We start from the raw sequence: 24,421 nt of genomic DNA on the forward strand, positions 1-24,421 counted from the left end.
GACTGGGCAGCACAGTGAAAGCCATCGTGGGGTGTTAATGTGAGGCCATAAGCATCGGGGTCCCAGATTAGCTGTATCGTTTGGACTACTGTGGAAAGAGTGTGCAGTGGAAGAAAATCCCACACTGACAGAATAACACAACGTCTGCATTAACATTTCTACTCTTACTACTTGATAATTTACTGTTACATATAGAAAAGTATTGGTGCACGGCCAGTTCAGTGAAAACAGGGGGAAACATTCTGGTTGCAAAAATACTGCTAAAATTACTTTCTCTGGGAAGAAAATCAAGGGTGACACTGCCTGACCACTGCTACTCTTTTTCTAACCGCTCAGCATTACCAGTGTTCAGTCATGGGAGTAACGGCGTTACTTTTTTCAGTAACGAGTAATCTAACTAATTACTATTCCTATCGTTACAACGCCGTTACCGTTACTAACAAGAAAATGTGGTCCGTTACTATTTTCCAACAAACAGACGGTTGAAGCGGTGTTCAGTTTACCGCGTCTTGTATCAGTTGCACAGAAGTAGCTGTAAGTCATCTGGGCGCTGCAGCTTTAAGCAGCTGCGTGCTCACGCGGATCACTTTCTGCCCGACGATCACTTTTTGGCACAACACCTGAATTTAGTTTTCCTATTTATTTCTAAACAATTAAATTTTAATAAATGGACTGGTACTGACAATCAAATCAAGCACTCATAGCTTATAAGTCTTATTCAGTCAGTCAGACACATTCATGCAGTACTTTTGATGCTTTGGAGGCAACTCTTGGTTCTTACTCCAAAATAATAATAATAATAATAATAATAATAATGATGGATTGCATTTATATAGCGCTTTACAATTCCACTATTCATTCACACACTGGTGGAGGCAGCTACAGTTGCAGCCACAGCTGCCCTGGGGCAGACTGACAGAAGCGAGGCTGCCATATCGCGCCATCGGCTAAACCGATAAAAATACAGACTAGAGGAACAAAAATTGACCCACTGAGCTTTAGCATTGTAGGCTCTACCATGTAAGCCACAGCTGCCCCCTTTATAAAGGGACTTAGGTCCATTATATACAAATTTGAAATACTCCTTCAAATAACTACTCAATAATACGCACACTTACACACCTTGAACTCAGAAATGTAATCAGAAATAAAAATGGTGCAGAAAACCATCAACGTGCATGAAAAGCAGTGGTGCATAATTGTGTATGCTTGGTAGGGAATGGTGGTAGGGTAGATTGATCTGTAATGGCGCAAAGCAGAATATTTGCATCTAAAATAGGATATAGCATAAGTAGAACATAGAAATACATTAAAAATTACACAAAATTCAAGTAAATGAGTACTTAATTACAGTCGCGCTCTCACCCGATGGTGTTGGGCACTGTACGATTAAAAGTGCTCTAGTCCAGCGTTTTACTGGGAGGCACATATTGAGCTGGTTGTTTCAAATCAGATTTAAGTAATCTTTCAAACGCAGACTGTAGATTCAGATGTCAGAAAAAAATTATTGGGATTCGATTTATTGACTTAAAGGGGAAAAAAGTAAAAAATCTCTCCCTTGCAGAGGAAACCGAACGTACTTAAGAATATAATTTGAGCCCAACAACTTCTTTACTCCCTAGCTGTGCTGGCATACGGATGGTGATAAAGTGGGTGGTAAATTGGTGGGGCTACTGAGACATGACGAGTGGCAGCAATGGCTGACTCAACCTTTCCTTCTCGCTCCACGGGTCAGAGAAACAGACAAAGCTCTGTCTGAGCCTGCAGTCCCAATCCAAGCCTGTTATGGCACAAGCTGCAACTTGGCCAAATGACACTGATCGTTTAATGATCTGTGGCATGTCACTGCAAGAGGAAAGTGGGTGAGAATGCCACACGGCTCACTGACTGACAGCAAGTTAAAGTCTAACACTGTCACGATGTGGAAATAGGCATTTGAATGTTGTAAAATCAGAGCAGGGATACCGCACGATATGCACACTCACGCACACACCGAGGGGACGTTCAAAAAGTCACGTTTATTGTTGGCAGCCGTAGTCTGTGTTTGGTTGTGTATGATCATGGAGACGCCTACTACAGCAGGAACTAAAACAAAGGTGGTTTGGATTACTCTGTCAAGTGTTTACATGTCTGAACGTGGGCAGAAGTTACCAAATGAAATGAAATGAATGAAACTATACAGCGATGTATTATTGAAAGTTCAAAGATCAGTGTGGGCGCTAAGTAGAGGGCAACAGAAGTCGCCTCTGCCCACCTTCACACTCCTGCCAAACAGTCTTTTTTTTTTTGTCCTTTTTTTAAAGCATCCTGATCCATCCTGACATTGAGGCTGATGTGATGCAATTGCAGCACGGTATCCAGATAAGTTCCTCAAACTAATCCCGAAATGGATTTCAAAGAAAGTGAATGACGACATATGCAAACATCAGTAGTTCAGATTAAACACTCTGGTGAAACGCTGGGAGGGGGGAGGTGAGAGAGCAGAGGCTTGGATTCTGACCGTGTCCAGGTGAGTGCGCTGATGCTTGGCCCGATCGCTGGAGTTGCTGAAAGCTTTCTGGCAGCCAGGGTGCTGGCACAGGTACGGCTTCTCTCCTGTGTGGCTCCTCAGGTGGATCTTCAGATTCTCCAGACGAGAAAACGCTTTGTTACAGCCCTCGAACTGTGGAGGAGGGGAGACAGAGATTAGAGCACAAAGGCAACCACACTTTGGCAGGTATGCACAGGACCACACAGGAAAAATAAGCAAAAAGCCCACATGCATGCACACAAAAGAATTGAAATCAATCAGTGTAAAGCTGGCAAACGTTAGAACCGTGTGGGTTGTGTATATGTGTGTGCATGTGACTCAGAGATAAGTTGTTTCCTTCAGTCTCATAATTACTCACACAGATGGAGCTCACTGTAAACGATATATTAACTAGTTATGGAAAAGAAATTAAATACTTAAAGAAAACCTTTTACGCTGTTACGGTGGGAGATGCTCAGATTAAACACGAGGATAGCAACTTGTGATTCACAAGCTCAGGCTTCAAACCTTTCGGTTACAAGGGTCAGCCAATCAGAAGAAAGTTGTCTTAAATGCAACTTTGCAAACAATTTGTTTTGCACTAAGACTCAATACCAGAGAAATAAAGATTATGTTGAACTCACTCGTGCAAAGCCACTCTAGTAAAGCAGAGAATAAAAGATGGACCTGGGAATTAGCAGAAACTGTCCACTTTAATAATGTGGGTGGTGTAAGTGCGAGCATTTTTTTTTCCATGGCTATTATGTTGCAGATCCAAAGACCTTTGTTGAAAAGCACATCCACTTGAAAAACAGCCGCATTCATGGCAGTGCTCTTGTCTCGAGGCTGCCATCTAAATTGCCGGGAAACTGGAGTGTGCCGTACAGCAGCAGTTAATGGGCTGTAATGCATAGCATGAGATAAGTGTGCTGCTGTGTATAGTTCATTAGACTGACAAGTGACAGTGACTGTAAACAAGCTCATAGCCGACCCAGCTTGGCTCATTTGATCCCGACCACTCTGCCAATGAACACCACAGATTTGTTAACATGTGAATGATTCATGAAGCTTCTCGCATATCCGCTTCTTCTCTTAAGGAGAAAACACAGCAGGCTGGTGGAAAGGGCAGTCCCCATCAAAGCCCCCCTACAGTGGATGCTGTGTAAAGAGTCACAAAGTCTACTGGTGCACAGTAGAAAAGGAAGTTCAGCTCACTGGTACTTTTTTCTATTTACTTGTACGTACCCTCATGCACTTTACTATCACTCGGTATAAAAGCAAAAGCTGTGTCAGGACTCTTCTTCTGAACAGTCATTTTTCTGTCACCCAGTGAGGGCTTCATTCAAACCATGTCAAGAAAATAAAATTTAAAACACTCAGAGTGAGCCAGGAAAGCATCCACTCTGGTCAAAATATGACTATAAAATTCTTAAACCATAAATTTTATACAAAGTCTCATACAGGAAACAATTTTTCCACTCAAAACCAGTTTTGGAAGCGGCCTGAATGGATCTCAACCAAAATAAAACTGCAGCTCCAAGGCTGTTATAGGGGTGTTGTGGCCTTTCTGCTGTATCCATTGTACGCTGACCTTTAGCGAAGCCTCCTGACAACAGGTCAGGTTACAGCTAAGGAGAGAGTGACACCATTTTTCTAACGGTCCTTCAGCTACATCTAGACTCAATACTCATCCCTGGTCTTCTTCATTCACTCGCACAGTGCAGGCAGGACCTTCTATTCACTGAGGCTCCATTTAATATAGGCGAAACCTAAGCCTGACATGGTAGAGCCGTTTTGGGTGACCATGCTGATCTGCAGGTTTATGCATGTGACTGAGCAGCTCAGTAAGAGAGTCCTAATCTGCCCAATTATGGCTACTCAATGCATAGCTCCTCATAAAGTTTGTAAGACCTTTGGGTGGATGACTATGGAACAAAAGCTTCCTTTCACCTTAATAAGTTGCATTTTTCCATTTGATTTCCATCATAATTTGCAAAATAAAAATGAGACTGACTAAAAAATACTGAAAGTTGGTAAAAAAGAAAGAAAGATGGGACTATTAATGCCTTAAAATTGTATTTTCTCACCAAACTGTAGCTGGATATTGGTGGCACTATGATACCTGAGAAACAGTTTCTCATCAGTTTTCAACAATCAGCAATTAAAATGTATTGAAGTTTGAAATGAAGCATTTCCAGCCAAGGTCTGCATAATCTGTACTCGTCTCATTGTGCTGTAAATGGATAAAACTGAGGCCCTCAGGTTAAGTCAACACGTGCCAAAGGGCCCATAAACAAATTCATTCAGTCAAGCTGCAAACTCTGGTTTAAAAATGCAGCTGATAAACCGTCAACGTCTGCGCTTCCTTGTAAGGCCACCTCCAGCTGGATTCAAATGTGACTCAAAGTTCATAGATTCAACTTTACAGCAGAAGTAAACAAGTTCATATGTTTGTTCAATTCTTTGACAAATATGAAGGAAGGATACTGGCTTTCATTTGGTGAGTTAAAACTAGAACATCCATGACATAGTAGTTCATCCGGCTCTTGTACCATTCACAACTCACAGGTTAACGTCCATAAAACAACACATATGTGCTTGACTTGAACACAGTTTGTTTGAAGACCCATTTGGCGATCATTGTGTGCAAGTTTAATTCAATTCGGACCTTTCTAAAGACGGAGTACTGACTCTTGTGAATTCAGGATGGATGGACCCGTTGCCACAGAATGAGCTTATCGGCACTTCAGCCAGATCCATAAAGGTGAGGCTACTTTACACTCCATGGATGCACCTCACAGCCAAATGTGCTCTAGTTAGCTGATACAGCCACTTTTGGCACGGAAAAATTAAAATGATGTAAAACAATCGTAAAATGATAATACACAACAACAAAAGCCCAAACATCTCTGTCAGCACGGTAGCATGTCATGGCGATGATATGGTGCTTAAAACGAGAGCTTCTTTAATAGTATGGAAGTTGTTTGGCTACAAGAGGCTAGATCTCCAACAAAGCACAGTAATAAAATATGGAAGAAAACTGTTACTGACAAAGGTGGAAACAACAAAACTTGAAGCAAAAACACACCGTCGAGTACAGCCGGGCTGTGACGGCTGGAAAGGAGGAGATGCTAGCAGCTGCTGATGTGCAACCCAAAAGTAAACAAAAGACTCAAGAAAGGTCTCGCAGGAGACTCGCTGGTTGCACTCCATATGACAGGAAGGTTATTGATGCAATTACATGGAGCTAAAAGAGGGCTTTAAGCAGCTGAATCAAATGTTCGACCCCAGATAACATCCCAGGAATTTTTCAGTTTCCATTTTTTATTATGTGACAATATTGTACAGGTTTCTGAAGCGTAACAAGGTGGTGACTGTTAGCGTGTTAAGCAGTTATGCTGCACTTTTACTTAATTTCCAGGGAAAAACACCACCTGGGCTACGTTCGTGTTTACCTTTGACTCATCCTGTGTCACGACTATTGTACTGTATTGCTGCTGCTGGCACCTTGACAGATTCACACTTCGAATGAGGTCGTCTATCATCAGCAGTTCATTGGAAAAAAGAAGGATAGAAAATGCCCTTTGCACTAATAAATGCTGCTGCCTGCAAGCCAGTAGAGTATTTTTCAGCATTTTTCTTGTTATTTTCATACATACCAGTATTGCAAATTTCCTACAACTTTGAGGCTATATTGCTCTCCCCTAACAGCCATAATGCTAAAATCAAGGCTTCAATATTTTTTATTTCCAGCATATAAATAAACTTGCTTCAAGTTCTTCATAATTTATCCCTGACTGCTGAGCTTCGATTGGGTAAAGATAAGCTTGTAAAGCTGAAATGCTATCAAAGTAAGCATAAAGAAATGCAGAAAATTTGCAGTACGATCACAGCTAAACGTCTGCTTGCCAGACTGAAATGAAAGATGAGGAAAAATATTCACAATTCCTCAACACTACACAAACACATGCTGTCTGGGGTTCAGCATTTAGCTATAAAAATGTCTTAAAGAGTTCACATCATACAATGCTGTAACGCGGGAAAACATTATTCTCGAGTCATACCAGGCAAATGTTTTGGATGAAAACAAGAGAGGCAGCAACGGTGGGAAAAGTTAATAAAATCTGTGCGAATGAACATCCACGCTGCCGTACCACTCGCGACAGACAAGGTCTCTGCTTACTGCTGAAACACGGCGCCGGGCGTTCAAGTTCGGAAAACAAAAATGGCTATTATTGACGTGCCAAAAGTTTATTTATGTAGAGGGAATAATCCCTCTTTCACTCCTTTTTTTCTGCAATATAAATTTGAGGCTGAATTATAGTTAGGGGTCCGCTGGGGAAACCGTGTTAATCGTGTAAAGCACATTATTACTGCGGGATCACCACTTGCAGTTTGCATGGAGACAGCCAGAGTATGAGGTTTTCCTGCCTGCTGAGAAACCAACAGGCACTGTCACCTCTAAGCACGAGTTTGTACCAGAAACCCTGCATGAAAACGTTGTGCTAAAGTAAGACGTTAAAGCGTGGCCGATCTACGGGTCCAAATGATCCCTGTCGGCTTCATTTCATTTGGTGTTTAAATGAAATACATGTATACTGCTTGTGTTGAATGTCCAAGGGGATTAAAAGTGTTCATGTGGAGATATTTGGTCTTATCGTGGCTATTTTATATGTCATGCTGTGTGTTTTCATTTCCAACTGAAGATATATTGTACATCAGTGGGGTCCTGCATCATCCATGAGAAGCTGACTAAAACACACATAGCAAACACACAGGCTGAAGTGGTATAAACAGAGAGCTCTGGTGGCTGAGGCTTCTAACAGGGTGGATTTTACCTTTGATGTTATCTATGCAAACACTTTAGGCGGAGCTAATCACATTAATTGCTTTAAACATGTTTAGTTTTCCTCTCTGAAAACCTCTGTCTAAGGTAAACCAGCAGATGACCGCACGAGGGGAGCGGCGCTGGCAGCGTGGTGGGATTTGAGCCCCATTTGACACCATCTCACCATTGATTTGGGGGGTGCTCAGTAGCACAGTAAACATTGGCCATGACAGCGGGGTCCTGACACGGCTGAAGGGGGCGAGAGCGGGTTGAAAGGGTGGACAGGCCGCCGATCACAACAGACAGATTATGGGCCCAGCATGCAGAAGAGTGGCGGTGCGTCGTGCCTGAGGCCTTCATGGGAAATGACTCCTGACTGGCAGGTAAAAGGCCAAACAGTTTCAGAGCTAAAAGGCAGCAGTGTACCGCTCTCCTCACATGCAGCGGCTCATTAGCAACCTGCCGGAGCTGCGGATGATGGGAACAAACTGGCCGTTATGGACGGGTGCTGCGGGAAATATGGCTGCTGACATGTGTAACAGAAATCTGATTAAAAGCCTTGATGAATGGTGTTCGAGGAGCGGTGCAGAACAGAATCAGAAGCAAATCAGAGGTTTTTCTTTCTCCTGAAAAATAATATCTGACTGTGGCCCTTGCAGCCAAGGTCATCATTGACAGAAGTCATTTCCCCTCCCCCCAAAAATAGCTCCAGGATTTTCTGCTCACCTTAATGGAGTTGCTACAAATCCCTCCTACATCACATATCTCTACATCAGCACATTCACTAACGAGTTTAATTGCTAACTAGCATGAAATTCCCCATTTCTCATGTTCTGGGGGTTCCCCATTAAAAGATTCTCTGAGCCTAACAGTCAAGACTTCTTTTCTATAATTAGTTTTAACCCAATGCATACATTAAGGCTTCTTAGCAGGCAAGATGAGGGTAAGAAGTGTTGGTTGCAAATGAAAACACTGCCAAATAAAACATGGTATAAAGTGCCAATGCTCAAAAGCAGGTTGTATAACATTATAGGTATGAAAAAGGGAGTTTGAGGGAATGAGTTGGTTTATCACAAGGTGTCTTTCTCTGCCCTGACCAACGAGGAAAACCACCAACACTTCAGGATCTGTTCCGAGGGAAGGCTGTGGAGCAGAGTGCCCCGGCTGCGGATGAGAGAAACATGTGCATTTAATCTGCTGGCTTCCAAATGCCCTGTGGCAACCACAGCAAAGAGCAGAAAAACGTAAATGGATGAAATTATATCCATATGATTCAACGAGACAGCTAAGGAGAGGCAGGTTTCTCATGCGCTTCGTCAAGATACAAAATTAAACACAGCTTGGCTAAAACATTCGCATTACATAGTTTACACATATCATTTCCAGTGTGAACCGAGATCCTTTTAGCAGCCAGCTTCATCTGCTGTGAATTGAGCATTAAAAAGAATCAAAGATAGCGAGCAGCTTTTTTTGTTTATAAGATGAAAAATTAATTCACACCCGCCTGCTTTGAAGCATCTTTTCTACTTTGCCTAATTTTTTTTGATTTATGAATGTGAGATATCAGTGCACACACGCACACACATGACTGCGAGGGAGGGAGTGTTGTCCAGATGCGAATGAACAAGAAAACAGAGCAAGAGCTCAGCCGATAAATTGGTGGGAGGAAGTAGTCATGTAAATGACTAAAGAAATTGTTCTTAACAGCTATTTTGCACTCATGCCTGAATAGTTTTGGGGCCAGATTAAAAACTACGTGGATGGCACAACAGGAAGCATTCCTATGATGACTAAATGGGGCTCACATAATGAGCCAGCCCAGCTGTTTTGTTTCTCTCGCACGCTGTTTGCTGAAGATTGAGGAGGAAGTGTAGTGATGGGTCTGAACCCCTGCTCCCGCAGTGGAGGCCTGGCACGGTGCAAGCCTGGGTGCACAACAACACGGTGAGCTTTCATGGAAGCACTTAACCTGCTGTGATCCAGAGACCTCCGTTCAAATGTCGACCAGCTCTGCAGCCCTGTTTCACATTAGGGAGCTAAGATGTGATTTCCCCTTAAACCTGGCAGCCCGGGTTTTACGGGTTCATCAGGTTGAGGCGGAAAAAAAAATCCAGGGTCACGTTCTTATTGAGATGAAGTGAGCTGACAGGGAAAAGGATATTTACTGCGCTATCATGGAGCGTTAGTGGAAAAACCAAACGTAATTCCAGCTAAATTGCACTGGCATATTTAATTTTCCTTCTGGGCAAAGGATCAGGGTGTTAAGAAATAATTTTCACGTGGACATATTTTATACTCGACTGAATGAAAATGAGCCAAATCTGCAGTTCATTTTAAAGCAGTATTATTGATTGCATACATATCAAACAGCTCGTGCCTCAGTGACACGAGAGTAAAAATAGATCGGCAGCCTCGTTGCAAAAAGGAAAAATCGGTGGTTGCATTGAGTTTTTTTTTCTTTGCGTGCTCAACCTCTGGGCCATGACTTTTGATTGCAAGGTAATTTCACAGGTCGCCTGGTAGGAGGCAACAGGCCCTCAAACAACCTCAGTCCAACTCAGATTGTGGCAAAAGTTTGCCGTCTCCTTTATAAAAGCAGACCGACTGCCAAGACACTGATCAGGTTGAGTCAACCTGTGCGGTGAGCGCAACTTAGCTGCAAAGCATCTTTTTGCAATAGGAGATTGCCAGCTGTATTCCAGTTACATTGCTAAATAACAGCAATGTCATTTTGCAGATAATCGCCATCCTGCAGTCGCTATTTGAGGAGAAATTTCTGAATATCTGTGTGGTTCTGGTTGGACTCTGAATATAAGCAGTTAATGTGAATTTCTGAGTGTGAAGACGGCAACAGATTTGTGATTTTTGCTGAATTATCACAGCTATTTGCATTATTATCACGCACAGATTGCATGTAATTGTCAATTTGACCTCATTCAATTGGAAACTCATTGCAGACTGACTCCATCTTATTGCTGTTTCATCACTGTCTTACTGCACCAAAGCTGCTTTGAAGAAAACACTGCGATCGGTTGCCGACCTGGTCGCTGTTTTCAAAGCCAATAAGACCAACAGTTTACTGCACTCAGTCGCAGAACTGTTGGTCCTACGACTGTCCTCTTTAGCAATGTAGTGAGAAACACTATTGTCTCAAAACTATTTCTTTTCAAATCTGTTCCACATCTGACTTAATTTAATTGTTAAAGAATTGATTTGGACAGTGTCCTTGCATCAGTGTTCCCTAACGATTCAATGACCGCTGTGTTTGAGAAGGATTCTGGGTGTTTATTTTGGGGATGAGACATGATCCTATTATGCCTCCGTTCAGCTGCTGAAAGAGCCATCCCACTTTGTATCATGACAGCAGGGTTACAGTCGCAGCAATCCTAAGCATTTATAATGGCTAATTAGAGAGCAACACAAAGCTTGCAGGGCCACGGCCATTAGTAACCATCAAGACATTAATTATAAACCCATTCACGAAATCCGAACCCGCCATGAAAAAGACAGACTGGGGGTTACGCAATGAAAATCCTAAACATGATCTGTGTTCCGAGCCGGCGCCTGGACTGATGTTACTGGCAGTCAATGCAGGATCCTGTTTGACAGGCCCATGAGCTACGGCATCCTCTAACACTCGGGCTTCAATCTATTCAGCACCTTTCACTCACACTTGCCTCCATTCGCACTCTCGCTTTCTCTTGCTGTCTCTCTTTTACCCTCTTCAGCCAATAAGCTCCTCTTGCACTGCAATGGAGTGTTTTATACCTTAGCGCAGTGGTTCCCAAACTTTTCTTGCTGGGCCCCCCTTTGTTTTACAAGAAAAATGTTGCCCCCCCCCCGCGCGTGCACGCACAAACACATCCTCCAACCACACACGCCCATATTTTGCCCCATTGCGGTTTATTTCACACCTCAAACATTTAGTAAACAATTAAGCAAATACAAGTAATCTGCAACAAATTACAGGTAGTAGTAAATTAAACTACAAACTCTTTTACGCTCCGTCCACACCTACATGGGTATTTTTGAAAACGCAGCTGTGTCGTCCACGTAAACGGCGTTTCGAATCAGCGAAACTGAGATTTTTTAAAACTCAGTTTTTGCGTTTACGTGTGGACGAGGAATACAGTGTTCATCACGCAACGTCAAAGGTATGCGCCTTCATTCACGTCAGCTGTGCGCCACGTTATTGTTTACATGAGATGAATTGCAGAATGGCAGATTAACAGTATTTTGTCTCTATCTGCAGGAGTAGTTACTCATTAAAACAAGTGGTTGTGAACTAAAAATCAAGAATGTGGGATCCTGTTTGTCAGTGATTTGAACAGCCCAGCGCTGCTCCCGACGAAGGGAAAACAAATCTGCAGGGAGACCTACCTCGGCACTTGTGCAGGTGAAGCTAAAGGGAAGATTTGCTTCATCATATGTTCTAGTCTTTGGCTCAGGCTACGTCCACACGTACCCGGGTATTTTTGAAAACGCAGATTTTTCTATGCGTTTGTGCCTTTCATCCACACGTAAACGGCGTTTTCGGTGACTGAAAACTGAGATTTTTAAAAACTCCTGCCAGGGTGGATATTTTCAAAAACTCCGTTTTTGAGTTTACACGTGGACGAGGTAAATGGAGAAAACGCAGCGTCAAAGGTGTGCGCATTTTTTGACGTCACACTGTGCGCCACGTTATTGTTTCGGTGAAATGAATTTCTACAATGGCGGATGTAGACAAAATACTTACTGTTAATTTTACTCTCTGCAGTGTTCAAATGCTTACACACACACAGTTACTGTCCCTCCACACATACGACTCAGTTCTGCTTCTATGCGCCATCTTTGTTTACGCTTTCCCACCCAGGCTGACTTCTGATTGGCCAACATTTCTACACGGATAGGAATATAGCGCCACCTGCTGCTTTGGCATGTTCCTAGCAGCGTTTTCCTTCGTTTTTGGCTTTTATGTGTGGACGGGATTTTTTTTTAAAAACGAAAACGGAAAATCTTCGTTTTCAAAAAAACCCGTGTACGCGTGGACGTAGCCTTAGAATGAAGTTGGTTTGGAAACATATGCAGCGATGCTTCATCTCCTGCTTTGTGTTTCTGTGGGCGCAGCGCTAGCAGTGTCCAAGCGTTTCGTCCCCCCCCCCCAGGGGGCGGGCCCCACACTTTGGGAAGGTCTGCCTTAGTGTCTCCATTTTTTACTGTTGGTATTGGGGGATAATAGACGCCAATTCACCAAGAGCCAGTGGTGACAAAAATAATTACATTTAATTGATGAGATTTATGACTCTTATTAATTATTTGACACATGCTGTAAAACGAGTCCAATGTGACGATTAGTCTGTTTTTACTGGCTCCAACCAGCCATCCATTATTTTCTCCTTCTTCTGTGACTTTTCCTTTTTAAGCGTAACTCGAATTCTTTTATACTTTAACCTGCCTTGTGTTGATCTGCTTCCTCTTTACATGCATAGCCCTTAATCTCGCAGACTGAAAACCTTCCAAGAAAATGTGCCACCCTGCTTGCTCAAAACGTTGCACGTCTTGGGACTGGATTTCATTTCAGTGCTTTAAGGCTGCTGGTAATGGAGAAATTGGCATCTTTGCACATTGCCACAGGTCTGGAAAGATGCCCCTGCTCTGACCACAGTTCCTGACATTAACCATTTATGCCCCAGAAAGAAAAAAACACGCCCACTAGTTAACCACAGCATCTACCCAGTAAACCAAAGTACATTGCCAGTAGCTGTTTTTTAACAGTATAAAAGTGCTTAAGTGTTTATTTTGTTAAAATTTGGATTCTTGCTGCGGTCAGAGAATAGTTCATACTACAAGCGGCCAAGTTTTATTTTCATTGTGATGCAGACATGCACACTCTTCTCTTCTGCATTCCCTTTTTTGTTGTTTCAGCCGATAAGATGAATGTTAGTTTTCCATCTTGCGCAGTGATTTAAACGTGTGTGTGACGACCTAACATAACGAACAGGAGGAATCAAGCGTTTCTGTACTGCACAGGCTTGTTAGGTAAAAAAAAAGAAAAGAAGTGAAGGCCCTTCTCCCTCTCTGGCAAACTATTCCACACAACCCAAGAGTTGACACAGCTGTCTAAAGAATCACGCCTACTGTGGCACACACTGGCAACTCTATAACTCTGACGTGACAACAAATAAACATTGCTGAAGGCCAGAGAGTTGCCAATCAAAATACTTCCATGCCAGAAGTGCTATAGTACTGAACAAAAAACATGCCAGCAAAATTAAACAATAGGTCAACATGGCACCGTGATCGACACCAGCCCAAGGACTCGAGGAGGCTGAAGGGGAAGAGAGTGCATTTATGCAACCCTCTGGAGGGGGACCAGACCACAAAGCCTTCTGGGTAAAAAAGCTGCCGCCTAAGAAATGTGGTGCAACTGCGATGCCGTGGTGCCCCTAGATTTGTTCACTCCTCGCCGTGCCAAGTGTGTTCTTTTCTGCTCTCCGTGGGCTTCGAGGTCCAGTTTCCAGTTATGTGGATGAGGCTGGTTGCAATATATCAGGCCGCGCTACACATTCGATGTGTCGAGTCCAATCATGTCTCGGGCATTCTCCGCAAGCACATCGCCATTCATTCACATTTCAATAAATCACTCGACCACATTTCAGTATATAGTTCTCAATTCGTATTTTCAATAATGCAGTCGACACTTACACGTCTGTTCAATCAGAAGATGCATTTACTGCTCTGGAAAACCGCTCCAGTCGTTCCTGTGCAATTACCGTGCACTCAGCGATCCATCAATAGCACAACAAACAAAAACAACAATATTCTTCTACTCACTGGTATTCTGTGGTAGATGTTTTCATATTTATAGAATATTTCCTTCAAACTTCTCATCACTCTTATGTTTATCTTAGGTGTAATACGAGCACTTACTGAACTGGCCCGTTACAACATCTTCCCAATATACAACATTTATTTCCTAACTGCACTTCAGTTCATGCATGACCTAATCTACATTTCTTGGCCTTATTTTGTTAAAAAAGAAAAGAAATTGAACGGGTGACTGATGCTTTGTTTGTTTTGCCTCTCGTATGAATCCAGAGCAAAAGGGATATGATTTAACTTAAAGGCTTCTCAGTACTACTGTCATTCTGCCCAAATAACAAAAGCAATCTGGTTCGAAATAAACCTTTTTACGTTGATGTTAAACTAAATCCAAAGCTGAACAGATTGAACATGAAACAGATGCTTTTAAAAGCGAACAGCAACAAAGATCATTAAGGACATAAAAGTCTATGGGAGAGAGGTAAATCCCTGCTTAAATATCAGTCTCTGTGGTGCCAGTTCTGCTGGGTCACACAATCATAAAATAGGGTAATAGGAAACTGAAACATATTGTGTATCCTGACCTTTTATGTCCTATTGAGTAATGCGTTGCTCCACTGCTTTCAATCAATGCTTTGCACCATTTTCCACCATAGTTTAATGCTCTACCTCGACTCTTTCATTGGAATCTCTCTTCAATCTTTGGAAGGCAACGTAAACACATATACACGGTCTCACTTTGGAAAGCTTGATCGACCTGTATCAAAAGCTCGAGTTCTGTGCAGCAGCCTTGCTAATGCTTCAAAAATGCTCTTAACGTCTGCATTCAGTGCATACCAAATCACTTGTCATGCATAATGCCTTGTGATGAATTCTGGGCAAAAATGTCATTTTTGGGGTGACATCAGTGGAGCTGGATTGCCTGTCTGGCTCCGTTTCTTTCAGCCTTCACTTTTTCTCACAAACATTCAAATTAAACCCGGCACACTAACCACAGAACACCACGGTGCATAATTTAAACTTGACACCCTAAACGTAAACATGTCTTTCGCTGCATAATTTACTCGTACTTCTCCTGGTGTTTATTTTGTACGGTAGCAACTCAGTTTCACATATACGCTGGCTGCAGGTCTTCGCAGGTCTGGTGCCGTGTACGTGCCCGGGTGGGCGAATGGATACTGCCGCCTTGGGGTTGTACTGTGGCCCTGACACTAAAGTAGTCCCGGTGTGTATAAATGTCCTTCTTATTTGCTTTTTTGGTTGGAGATGCGAGGATGGCTCGGGGTAGATGTTGCTCTGGAATAAATACTCTGCAGTGACTTCTGCAGCACAGACGAGTCAGCAAAAAATAATTTAAAAAAAAGCAAACACTAAGAGATTTACTTCTGTTCCACAGACACAGAGCACACATACTACAAACCAGCCAGTTTGGTGGGTGTTTACAGAGCGGCTGCTGTGGCACAAATGTGTCTGGCACAAAACAAGGCCGGCGTGTGAATACGAGAAGTTGGAGAGGATGGCAGCCTCAGAAGAGAAAGAACCTGTTATGCCTTAGCTTTATAAAATACCACAAACTGTGGCTATAATTATCTTTGACTGTTGCAGAGAAACGGTTATGCACACATAATGCACATGATCCGTGACTGTACACAGCGCGAAAGCACTGCTACTGAGCGCTAACAACCAGGGTCGTTTTTAGGAGTCTAGAAGGGATTTCACAGATCTTCACCATCAAGCCATCCTCTGTCTGCTCCATGTATCCCCGAAACAGCCGTCCGAACACTGTGGAGACCTCAGACACACAATCCGGCTTCGTATTGCTCATTTATTAGTAAACTGATCTGCCTCAGTAGAGAGGTTAAACCAATTATGGTTGTGGATGGAACACAATTATGACACAATGTCTGTGCAATGTATGACCAGCCGCTCCTGATACCGGAGTGTGGTAAAAAGTTTGAGGAAATGGGGAAACTCAAAATACGGCATTCCAGAGAAATGCGATTAAAGTGTGATCACATGAAGCAAATCCTGCATGCTTTGATCAGGGTAAGAGGTTGAAGGCTGTAGGTGACCTGGATACAGATTTCAAGAAATGCTCGATTGCTGATATTGTGATACATTGTTGGTTATTTCTAAAAGCAAGAATCAAGCATGAACCGTTCAGGGAGTTTTGCCACTGTGGACGGTTGTTGTTTAGCTATAGACGGATCTCAGCTGACCCTTCTCACCCTGGACACAGTCTGTTTGACCTGCTCCCCTCAGGCAGGAGGCTCCGGTCCATTCGCACCAGAACCTCTCGCCACAAGAACAGTTTCTTCCCCTCTGCTGTTGGACACATGAACAATAACCACATGATTGTCCCCGCCAATAACACATGACCCTACGCTGTGTCACTGCATCATTTCATGTTTGGCACTGATCACCACCTGCACTCATGTATATATCTTTCTACGTAGCACTCATAATTCTTATTCTCATGTATATATCTCATGTATATCTCATGCACATATCTTTCTTTCTACATAGCACTTTAATTCTTATTGTCTGCACTGAAGCACCGCAGCAATTTCCTAATGTTGTAAACCTCAACATCTGGCAATAAACCCATTCTGATTCTGATTCTGATCAGACCTGCCCACGCACGCACTGGTTTACATCGCTCTGTCAAGTGTGTGTGTAACTAAATAACAAACTTTTCCTCCAAGCTAAAAGCTCACATAACATTCTGTCCTAACGCATTTTTCTCCAGTTGCAAAACCTCTACACAAAGCAGCTCCAATCCTGCAGTTTAGACACGTAAGCTGGTGACACTTTTTGCAATGAATGGGCCCAAATCAAGCAATTTTCCTCTGTACAAACAATCAGTGAGACAAGTTGTGGAGCTGGATACCAACCAAGCTGCATTTCTGGTGTGCCACCGGCAATTTTTACATCCGACATTTGATAAAGAGGAAGAAAAACGACTGTGAAAACTTGTTTCAGACCTGTGGTGCAATAGCTGAGAAACATAGCGATCCCACTTTGACATGCTAACGCGTGTAGAAACAACTGAAACAGAGTTAAATGATTTGAGATATTAAATGTTGAAATAAAATGAAAATGAGAAAATCTTCAACTTATTTGAATCAGATTCTGTTTCAGTGCATATTAAATATTCTAAAGCATGAAAATTGGCATTAAAATAAACAGATTATTTATGGCAATTTTAACCCACGAATGTGCCATTAGGCAGTGATTCTTTATTGTTTTTTATTATTTTTTATTAAATGATAAATAATCACGTAGACAAGAAAAGATTTTACCCCAAGTCACTGCTTATTATTAGAATAACTTTTTAGGAATTTGTGCCCCCAGCGTTTTCATTTTTCTTCACCGTGAAACGTTTCATTTAAAATATAAAATATTTTTTCCTGTATGTTATGCAGCTCGGGGCTGGCAAACTTTCTAAAGTACATGTACCCAACGGCAGCATAAAATTACATTTAATATTTAAAAGCAAGTCTAGTGATTATATCAATATTTAATCAACTACAAATGTTGTCTTTAAATAAAGCACTAACCATACAGATTAAGGAGGGGAAATAGAGGTATATTTTGCCATTGTGTAGATTGAGTGTGTGTTGAATACATCAAAGCAGTCTTATGTTCAGATCTGAACAATAAGGGAAAGGTGGGGTGATGCTGGGAGGGAGGCTCTTGAGTACTGGACTACATTACTGACAAAGATTGACTGGAAAACTTTTTCGGCCTGACAAGCTCTTGGCCGGGGCTCCTCAACAAGGAAAACAAGCAACATTCATCTATCCAGGGCTTTCATTTATATGCCAAAACATCAGTGGCAGAGCCCCTTCGCCAGCAATTTCATCATATGACTATCACATATGGACAGTGTTGGGTTACTAATAGCATGACGACTGGACTGCCAAGCAGCACTGCTGATATGACAGGAAGACAGAGGATGGCCACAGGATGGAATTATGGGTTTGTAGAGAGAAATTATGTAGCTACCTGATGAACTCATTTGCCTGGGGAATGAATGACAAAGCTAATGCTGAAAATTATTTAATGAGTAGCAGAGGGAGCTTCAGATGAAGTGCTAAAAGTTGATCTCTTCCAGGTCCTTATTAGGTCCTGATTAGGTTTTTGCGTTTGCGCCAACTTAACAGACTAGGAGCTTTCTTTCCTGAGCATGGAGTTACTCCTGACATGCTAAACCATTGCCTTTCTCTTCTGTTGACACTGATTACTTTAAATGAGCCATACACAGACGTATCTTCTCCCTCCATGTGGGACTGAATATGCGTGTGCAGCTTGCAGCGTTTGTTGGACTTACAGAAACACAACATGTTGTTTTGGTAATTCGGCTTCCTTGTGTGCCACAGAGTAATCACGCACAGACATTTTTATTTTGGGATTTTATTAAAGAAGCTTTGCAGGATTCACAGTTCAAAATAATCCGTATGCATCTTATGGTGGGCTTCGGTGCACCTCATAAACAACAGGTGGACATGGTTTCAGTGCTTAGAGCCATATTGGGGATGGAGGCACTGACATCATACAGGTGCAGGAGTAGAAAAAGACATTTCTGAAGCTGAGTGCTTAGAGCAGTCTGAGCTTTTGGCTTGTTCATATATTGATCTTACTTGAAAGTTTAATATGAATACCTGTGAATGGAGTCAGAAGCTGGGCTCAGAGATTGTGGCCTCTAAAGTGTCCGAGGCTCATACGGGCACATTAATATCTGCGTCACTCGCCACCCGCTGCTCACACAGCTCCAGTTTCAGGCAGCATTCAGAGGAAAAGTCGGGTCATGTGCTGAACCTCAGTTTTAATTAGCTAATGGCACTCCCTGTTTTATCTCATGCACCTGAGCTGATTGCTCACAAAAGACTCCATTTACTCCAGGAAACACACGGCATCTTGGCAGCAGGCTGCACTCTACATCTGAGCGTCTGCTGCAGAGGGACGCAGCCACTCTCTTCCAAAAAACAGTCTAGTAAATCTAAATATATATGTTAGCTGGTTTCACACCAGTGAAGAAAGAGGAAATTCCATGATCTATGCCTTTTTCCAGCAGGCCTCAACATCCAACTTTCCTTCAACAAGTCCTTTGACTGTGTGTCAGTCAGAGCGAGCGTGTGTGTTGGTGTTTGTCTCCGTATACACACATGTGCATACGTTTAGAAAGAGCGCTATTAAGCAGCTAATGCTGGCTGGCTTTTGTCATTGTGAAATGGAAGAGCGGCTCTTTGACTCGCCTTTAGCAACACAAAAACCTTTAAATGTATCATTTTATAGAGACGTTTGAAATAGTTAAAACGTCTCCTTATGTCACAAGATCCTACTCAATAATCATTTTACCTGAAATACATAAAACATATATATTTATATGAAGCTTTAATAATGTTTCCATATGAAAACAAAATTGCACTTGCCATGTGCTGCGCATAATTCACCGCATCAACAGTGTTTGTTCTAAAATTACAAAGTCCTTCTGAAAGACCATTACTATGACATTTAGCACAAACAGCTTGGAATAAGCAACATTTTATTTATGCTCGAAGTGCAGAATGAATCCTGCATCCCGCCGCAACATAAGCCCCTTTTAAAAACATTTAAAGCGCACCAATGTTTTAAAATTTTATGAGCACATTTTTCTCCAACATTTGATCTAAACTGCTTTGCCAAACCAACCAAATAAAGAGCACAACACTGTACTCTTGCCTGAAGTCACTGTGCCATGTAAACACGCCGCCCTTTGCACACAGAGCTTCAGCGGTTTAAGAAAGATGTTTTCTGAAGTTCATAGCTCCCAGTGCAGCCTTCAGACACTTCAAATCCACAAGGCCGGCCTCTGACAAAGAAGAACAATATCAAAGTCTAGGACCATGACAGGGCTGCTCTTGCTGGATATATTTTTAATATTTATGCAGACGCAGGAAAAAATGCAATAAACTAAAACAACAAGTGAATTAGGCATGAAACACAACAGGATATTGCAGAGAGATTATGTTGTTTCCTTTTCGCCCGTGTGTCCCTCGGCATTTGCTTGCCCTGTGCAACAACTCAGGGCTGGCTTTAATTGGAGAGAATAGGAACAAAAAATATTTTCTAAAAAGGTAGCGCAACATTTTAAGAGCCTCAAATTCAGTCGTCGACTTATTTCTCAAATGGGACATTTGGTAAGATATTAGCCAGGTGACAGACCCACGCAGGGGACGAGGTACGACTGTGTGTTGTGATAATGACTTTTTGCCGTCAAGATGCAGCATGAAGCGACTCCTGTGCAGCTGCATGAAGAAAGTAGAAAGAGTGTATATATGGAGCAGGAGGGGGGGGGGAGATGTGTTATGTTTGGATGTCGGGCAGGCCTCGCTTCATGAGCGCCTGCTGGAATCTGCCGCTAGAAAGATAATAAAAGGATTAGCCCTGTTGTTTCTAGAGCATTTGGTCCTAAAACAGAAGGTCTCATCTGTTTCCTCTATATGAATTGCTCGAATTCTTGAATGCCTTTGTCTATTGCATGAGCACAAGGAGCACAAGAGGCATCAGTGCTAGTGGAAAAAAGCGCACGTACCCAGACACCAGAAAAAGAAAGAAAGAAAAACTAAGAAGGTACTTGAGACGGTTTTCAGACGCACACAGAGACACAAGGTTTCCAATGAGGGCAGAGCATTTACTTAAACGTGTATAGACTACAAAAACACAAACAGAGTTACAAATACACACACACACACACACACAGAGTGTGTTTATTTTCCCAGGGCCTCAGAGTTTATCTGCTGAAGTCCCGGATCAACATACATTAAATCCCAGATGATTAGATGTGTTGATGCAAGCTTTAAATCATTTCTTATTTATGTTGGTTTTTTCTGGGGGGAAACCACGAGTGTTACAATTCATTGTACTGCACATGGAATCAATACTTCCTATTGTGAGAGTGATTCAATGTACTGCCATTGCCGTGACTTTGTTTTTTCATGCATTGAGCATAAACAGGAGGTTAAGGTGAGTTTCACAGTGACTCACATCCGCAGACAAAGTCCAGCGTCGTGTCCACACTGAGACGAATTGTTCTCTCACATGTGGTAAACATCTCCAAAAACACACCTCGGCGCAACATTTATGCACACCTATACGAAACGCATAAATCTGCTGTGTGTCACCAGACGTGCTGTGCCTGCTGTGCAAACACACATTGCTTTAATGAGCAACAACAACAACAACAACAACAAAAAAGGGACAAATGAAAGCCTGTAATACAACGCAACGCTGAAGCTGAATTAACAGTTTAGGCACGAACAGCAAATTACTTCCAAATTTTTACTGAGCCAAGGAAGCAGAGACACTAATACCCCAGAGTGACGCAAAGCAGGGAGAACAGCAGCAACAGTTGAGTTTGTGTCTTTTTGCCTTCGGTCAGCAGATGTGTAACAGCAAGCAGGAGAATTAGTAGATTCAGCATGAATGTCTTAATTAGCGCACAAGGACGGTAAAACCAGCCTCTCCCTTTAGTTCATTTCACAAGCCACTGGTTTTTTAGGAAAACAAACAAGATCTGGAGAACAAGGCGCTACAGAAATATAATACATTTTTTCAATTATCATTTGGATTTGGATGAATTCTTCAACCTGAAGAAGACCGCTGACAGAGAGAGATTTGGGTGAAGCCTCCGTGTCTCACTTCTCCAGACTACATTTCTCCTCATGTTTGCCTTGGATATGAATCCAACTCACTTAATACTTGTGGGACAGCTAAACTTTTAAAGCTCCCATTTAATGTGGGCATTGTTTGGTTATGTTAACCACATGCGTTGGCTTTTCACGACTGAATCCCTTCTCAAAAAACGAAGTGCCCGTGAAAATAAACACGGCTTCTTGCTACACAAATTGTGCACTAATTGTGTATTTGGATTGAATCGTTTTAAAGGTTGGAGGGCATTTTCCATTTGTGAAGGGACGCTGGGAGGTGACAGCTTGACGCTGATTAGTGTGTTGATTTGTGCAACCTGAAGCCTTACCTGCAAATACAACCGCAAATCTATTTATGCTGACGAAGGACTGCTGCTCTTACGGCATTTCACATCTCCAGTGGAAGAAAAACTCTTTTGTGTTTTGCATGTTCCACTTGAAATACGGGAATTACAATCATAACTGTTTCTCAACCAAAACAAAATAAGAGTTTCTGTTGAAATTTAATCAGCAGTGAAGCAAGGCCAGTCCTTTTTTTTCTGGATACAACATGTATCTTTCTGAGAAAAAAAATCTTCTTGAATTACTGTATTATGTTGTGAAATATGTGCTTGTATTTAATTTAAACAAAAAAAAATCCAAGATGGTTTCAATTATGAGATAAACTACACTCATATTAAAGTAATAAATACAACGAAGACCTTCAGAAGGAATAAGAACGCTGACTACGAGGGGATGTTTTACAATATTCTACGTATATGTTTTGAATCTTTTGGCTTTGGTCTGTGGTGGGAGAAGAACTTAGTGGTTTATGATGACTCACCATACACTTGTTGGGTTTCTCTCCAGAATGGACCCTCATGTGAATGAGCAGCTTGTAGCGTGCATTGAAGGGCTTGTAGCGCCGAATACAGCCAGCCCAGAAACAGGTGAAGTCCTCACCTTTGCGTTGGTCGATGTGGACCTTTTCAATATGTCTCACAAGCTCCTCCTGCTGCTCAAAAGCAGCACTGCAGTCAATCCAGCGACACACCTGTTTATCCACCAGCCCTCCTCCTCCGACTTCTTCCGGCTCGGGGGCTGCGTGGGCCACCGCAGGGCCTCCTGAGGTTGGCTTGAGTCCGAGGGAAGAGCCTGGAGTTGTCTGCTGGTTGTGATGGTGTAGTGGGCCGTTGGGAGTGGGCCCCACATATTGGTGCAAGTGGTAAGGCGGAGGCATGGCCGATCGAGGTGGGTGGTGAGCGTGACGAAGATTCCCACTGCGCCCACTTAAGTGATGGTGATGATGATAGTGGTGCTGAAAGAGTTTGTCTTCGCTGGGAGAGAAGTCGTCGAGCGGTTCCTGCTTGAGGACAGCCCCAGATCTTTGGCCCCCATCTGGGAGACCCCCACCCTGAGGCCCCGAATGCAGAGTCCCAGACATCAGGGCCCCACTCATCAGTAGCCCCAACCCGTCTGAGCCTCCTCCTCCTCCTCCTCCCTCAGCTGTTCCTCCAGCCCCACGCCCCTGCAGCATGGAGCCCTGCTCCTCGCACAGCCCCAGGCTCTGCCCTTGGCCTTGCTCCGGCTCCCCTAATGACACTGAAGAAGAGGATGAGGAAGAGGAAAGAGACAACAGGCAGGTGGCAGGTGAGGACAGCTGACAGCTCTCCTGCAGTGCAGCCTGCTGGGGGCTGCTGTGTGGTGGGGGCCTCTGGGGGGCTTCCCGTGAGCAGGAGTTAGAGGGTGGGGAAGCAGTAGAGGAGGAGGAGGAGGAAGAGAAGCCGGCGCTGCTGGTGTTGCTTGGCGAGAGGTTAGCACGGAACCCGTTGACGCAGGCGACCATCGACATCTGGGAGGAGGAGCAGATGATTGCGGTGATATTGATCTCCTCAGAAGCGGTGCCAACAGCTGATGGGGAACCGGTGGCAGCAGCGGCGGTGGATTGCGAGGCCAGGGACAGGCAGCGTCTCTTCAGACTGCCAGCGCTGAGCAGCCGTGCTGAATGACGGGAGCCAATTGGAGACAAAGCCAGCGGGGAGGAGCCATCTTCATTATTAAACGGTTGTCCTGCGTCTCCTGGCACAGCGCTACCTACACCGCTCACTGCACATACGCCATTACCGCTGTTGCTAACATGCAGTGACCCAACCATCTCATCCCTGGCCACCTCCAAAACTTGGCCTGCAGCGTGGGCCTGAAATCCAGCCTGAGATGAAGACTCCACGTTGGAGATCTTGTAGCCCATCGAGCTCTCCTGTTTGACTGGGTAAGGGAGAGAGGAGCGAACGCCGCTGGCGCCGCAGCCCAGGCTGGGTGAGGCCCCTGGCAGGGTCCTCCCGAAGGCAGAGGAGGATCTGCGGGGAGAAAAATACAAAAGGAATGTGAGCACTATTAGCTCAGTGCCTGTTGACAGACAGGCTGGTTCATCCTTCCCACCAACATCGCTGTCAGTGTTCTGCCTTTTCATACTGTCGTTTCATACTCTATTTTCCTTCAGTTTAAAATGAAAATCACGTAAAAGGTCCCAATAACCTAAAATATTTCAGCTGAGCCTCCCGTATCAGAAGGGAGTTATGGATGGAATAGACCATGACAAGCGAACAGCAA

General features: G+C 43.3%; 1 protein-coding gene across 4 annotated transcripts in view; it reads right to left on the minus strand.

The window, feature by feature from the left end:
* The window catches only part of glis1b (GLIS family zinc finger 1b), an 84,205-nt gene that overhangs the window by 22,120 nt on the left and 37,664 nt on the right, over positions 1-24,421 (minus strand). For all 4 annotated transcript variants that reach the window (XM_086284309.1, XM_086284308.1, XM_086284307.1 and 1 more), the window contains 2 exons: positions 22,656-24,168; positions 2,501-2,662 (listed from right to left, as the gene is read on the minus strand). In XM_086284309.1, coding sequence (XP_086140435.1) covers positions 2,501-2,662; positions 22,656-24,168 — 1,675 coding nt within the window. The remainder of the gene's footprint in view (positions 1-2,500; positions 2,663-22,655; positions 24,169-24,421) is intronic.

This window comes from Aulonocara sp. 'chitande type north' Nkhata Bay, linkage group LG23 (genome assembly GCF_057382095.1).
Source record: "Aulonocara sp. 'chitande type north' Nkhata Bay isolate Kocher_YH1m ecotype deep benthic linkage group LG23, A_spYH_male_GT1.1, whole genome shotgun sequence".
In the NCBI taxonomy this organism is placed as follows: Eukaryota; Metazoa; Chordata; class Actinopteri; order Cichliformes; family Cichlidae; genus Aulonocara; species Aulonocara sp. 'chitande type north' Nkhata Bay.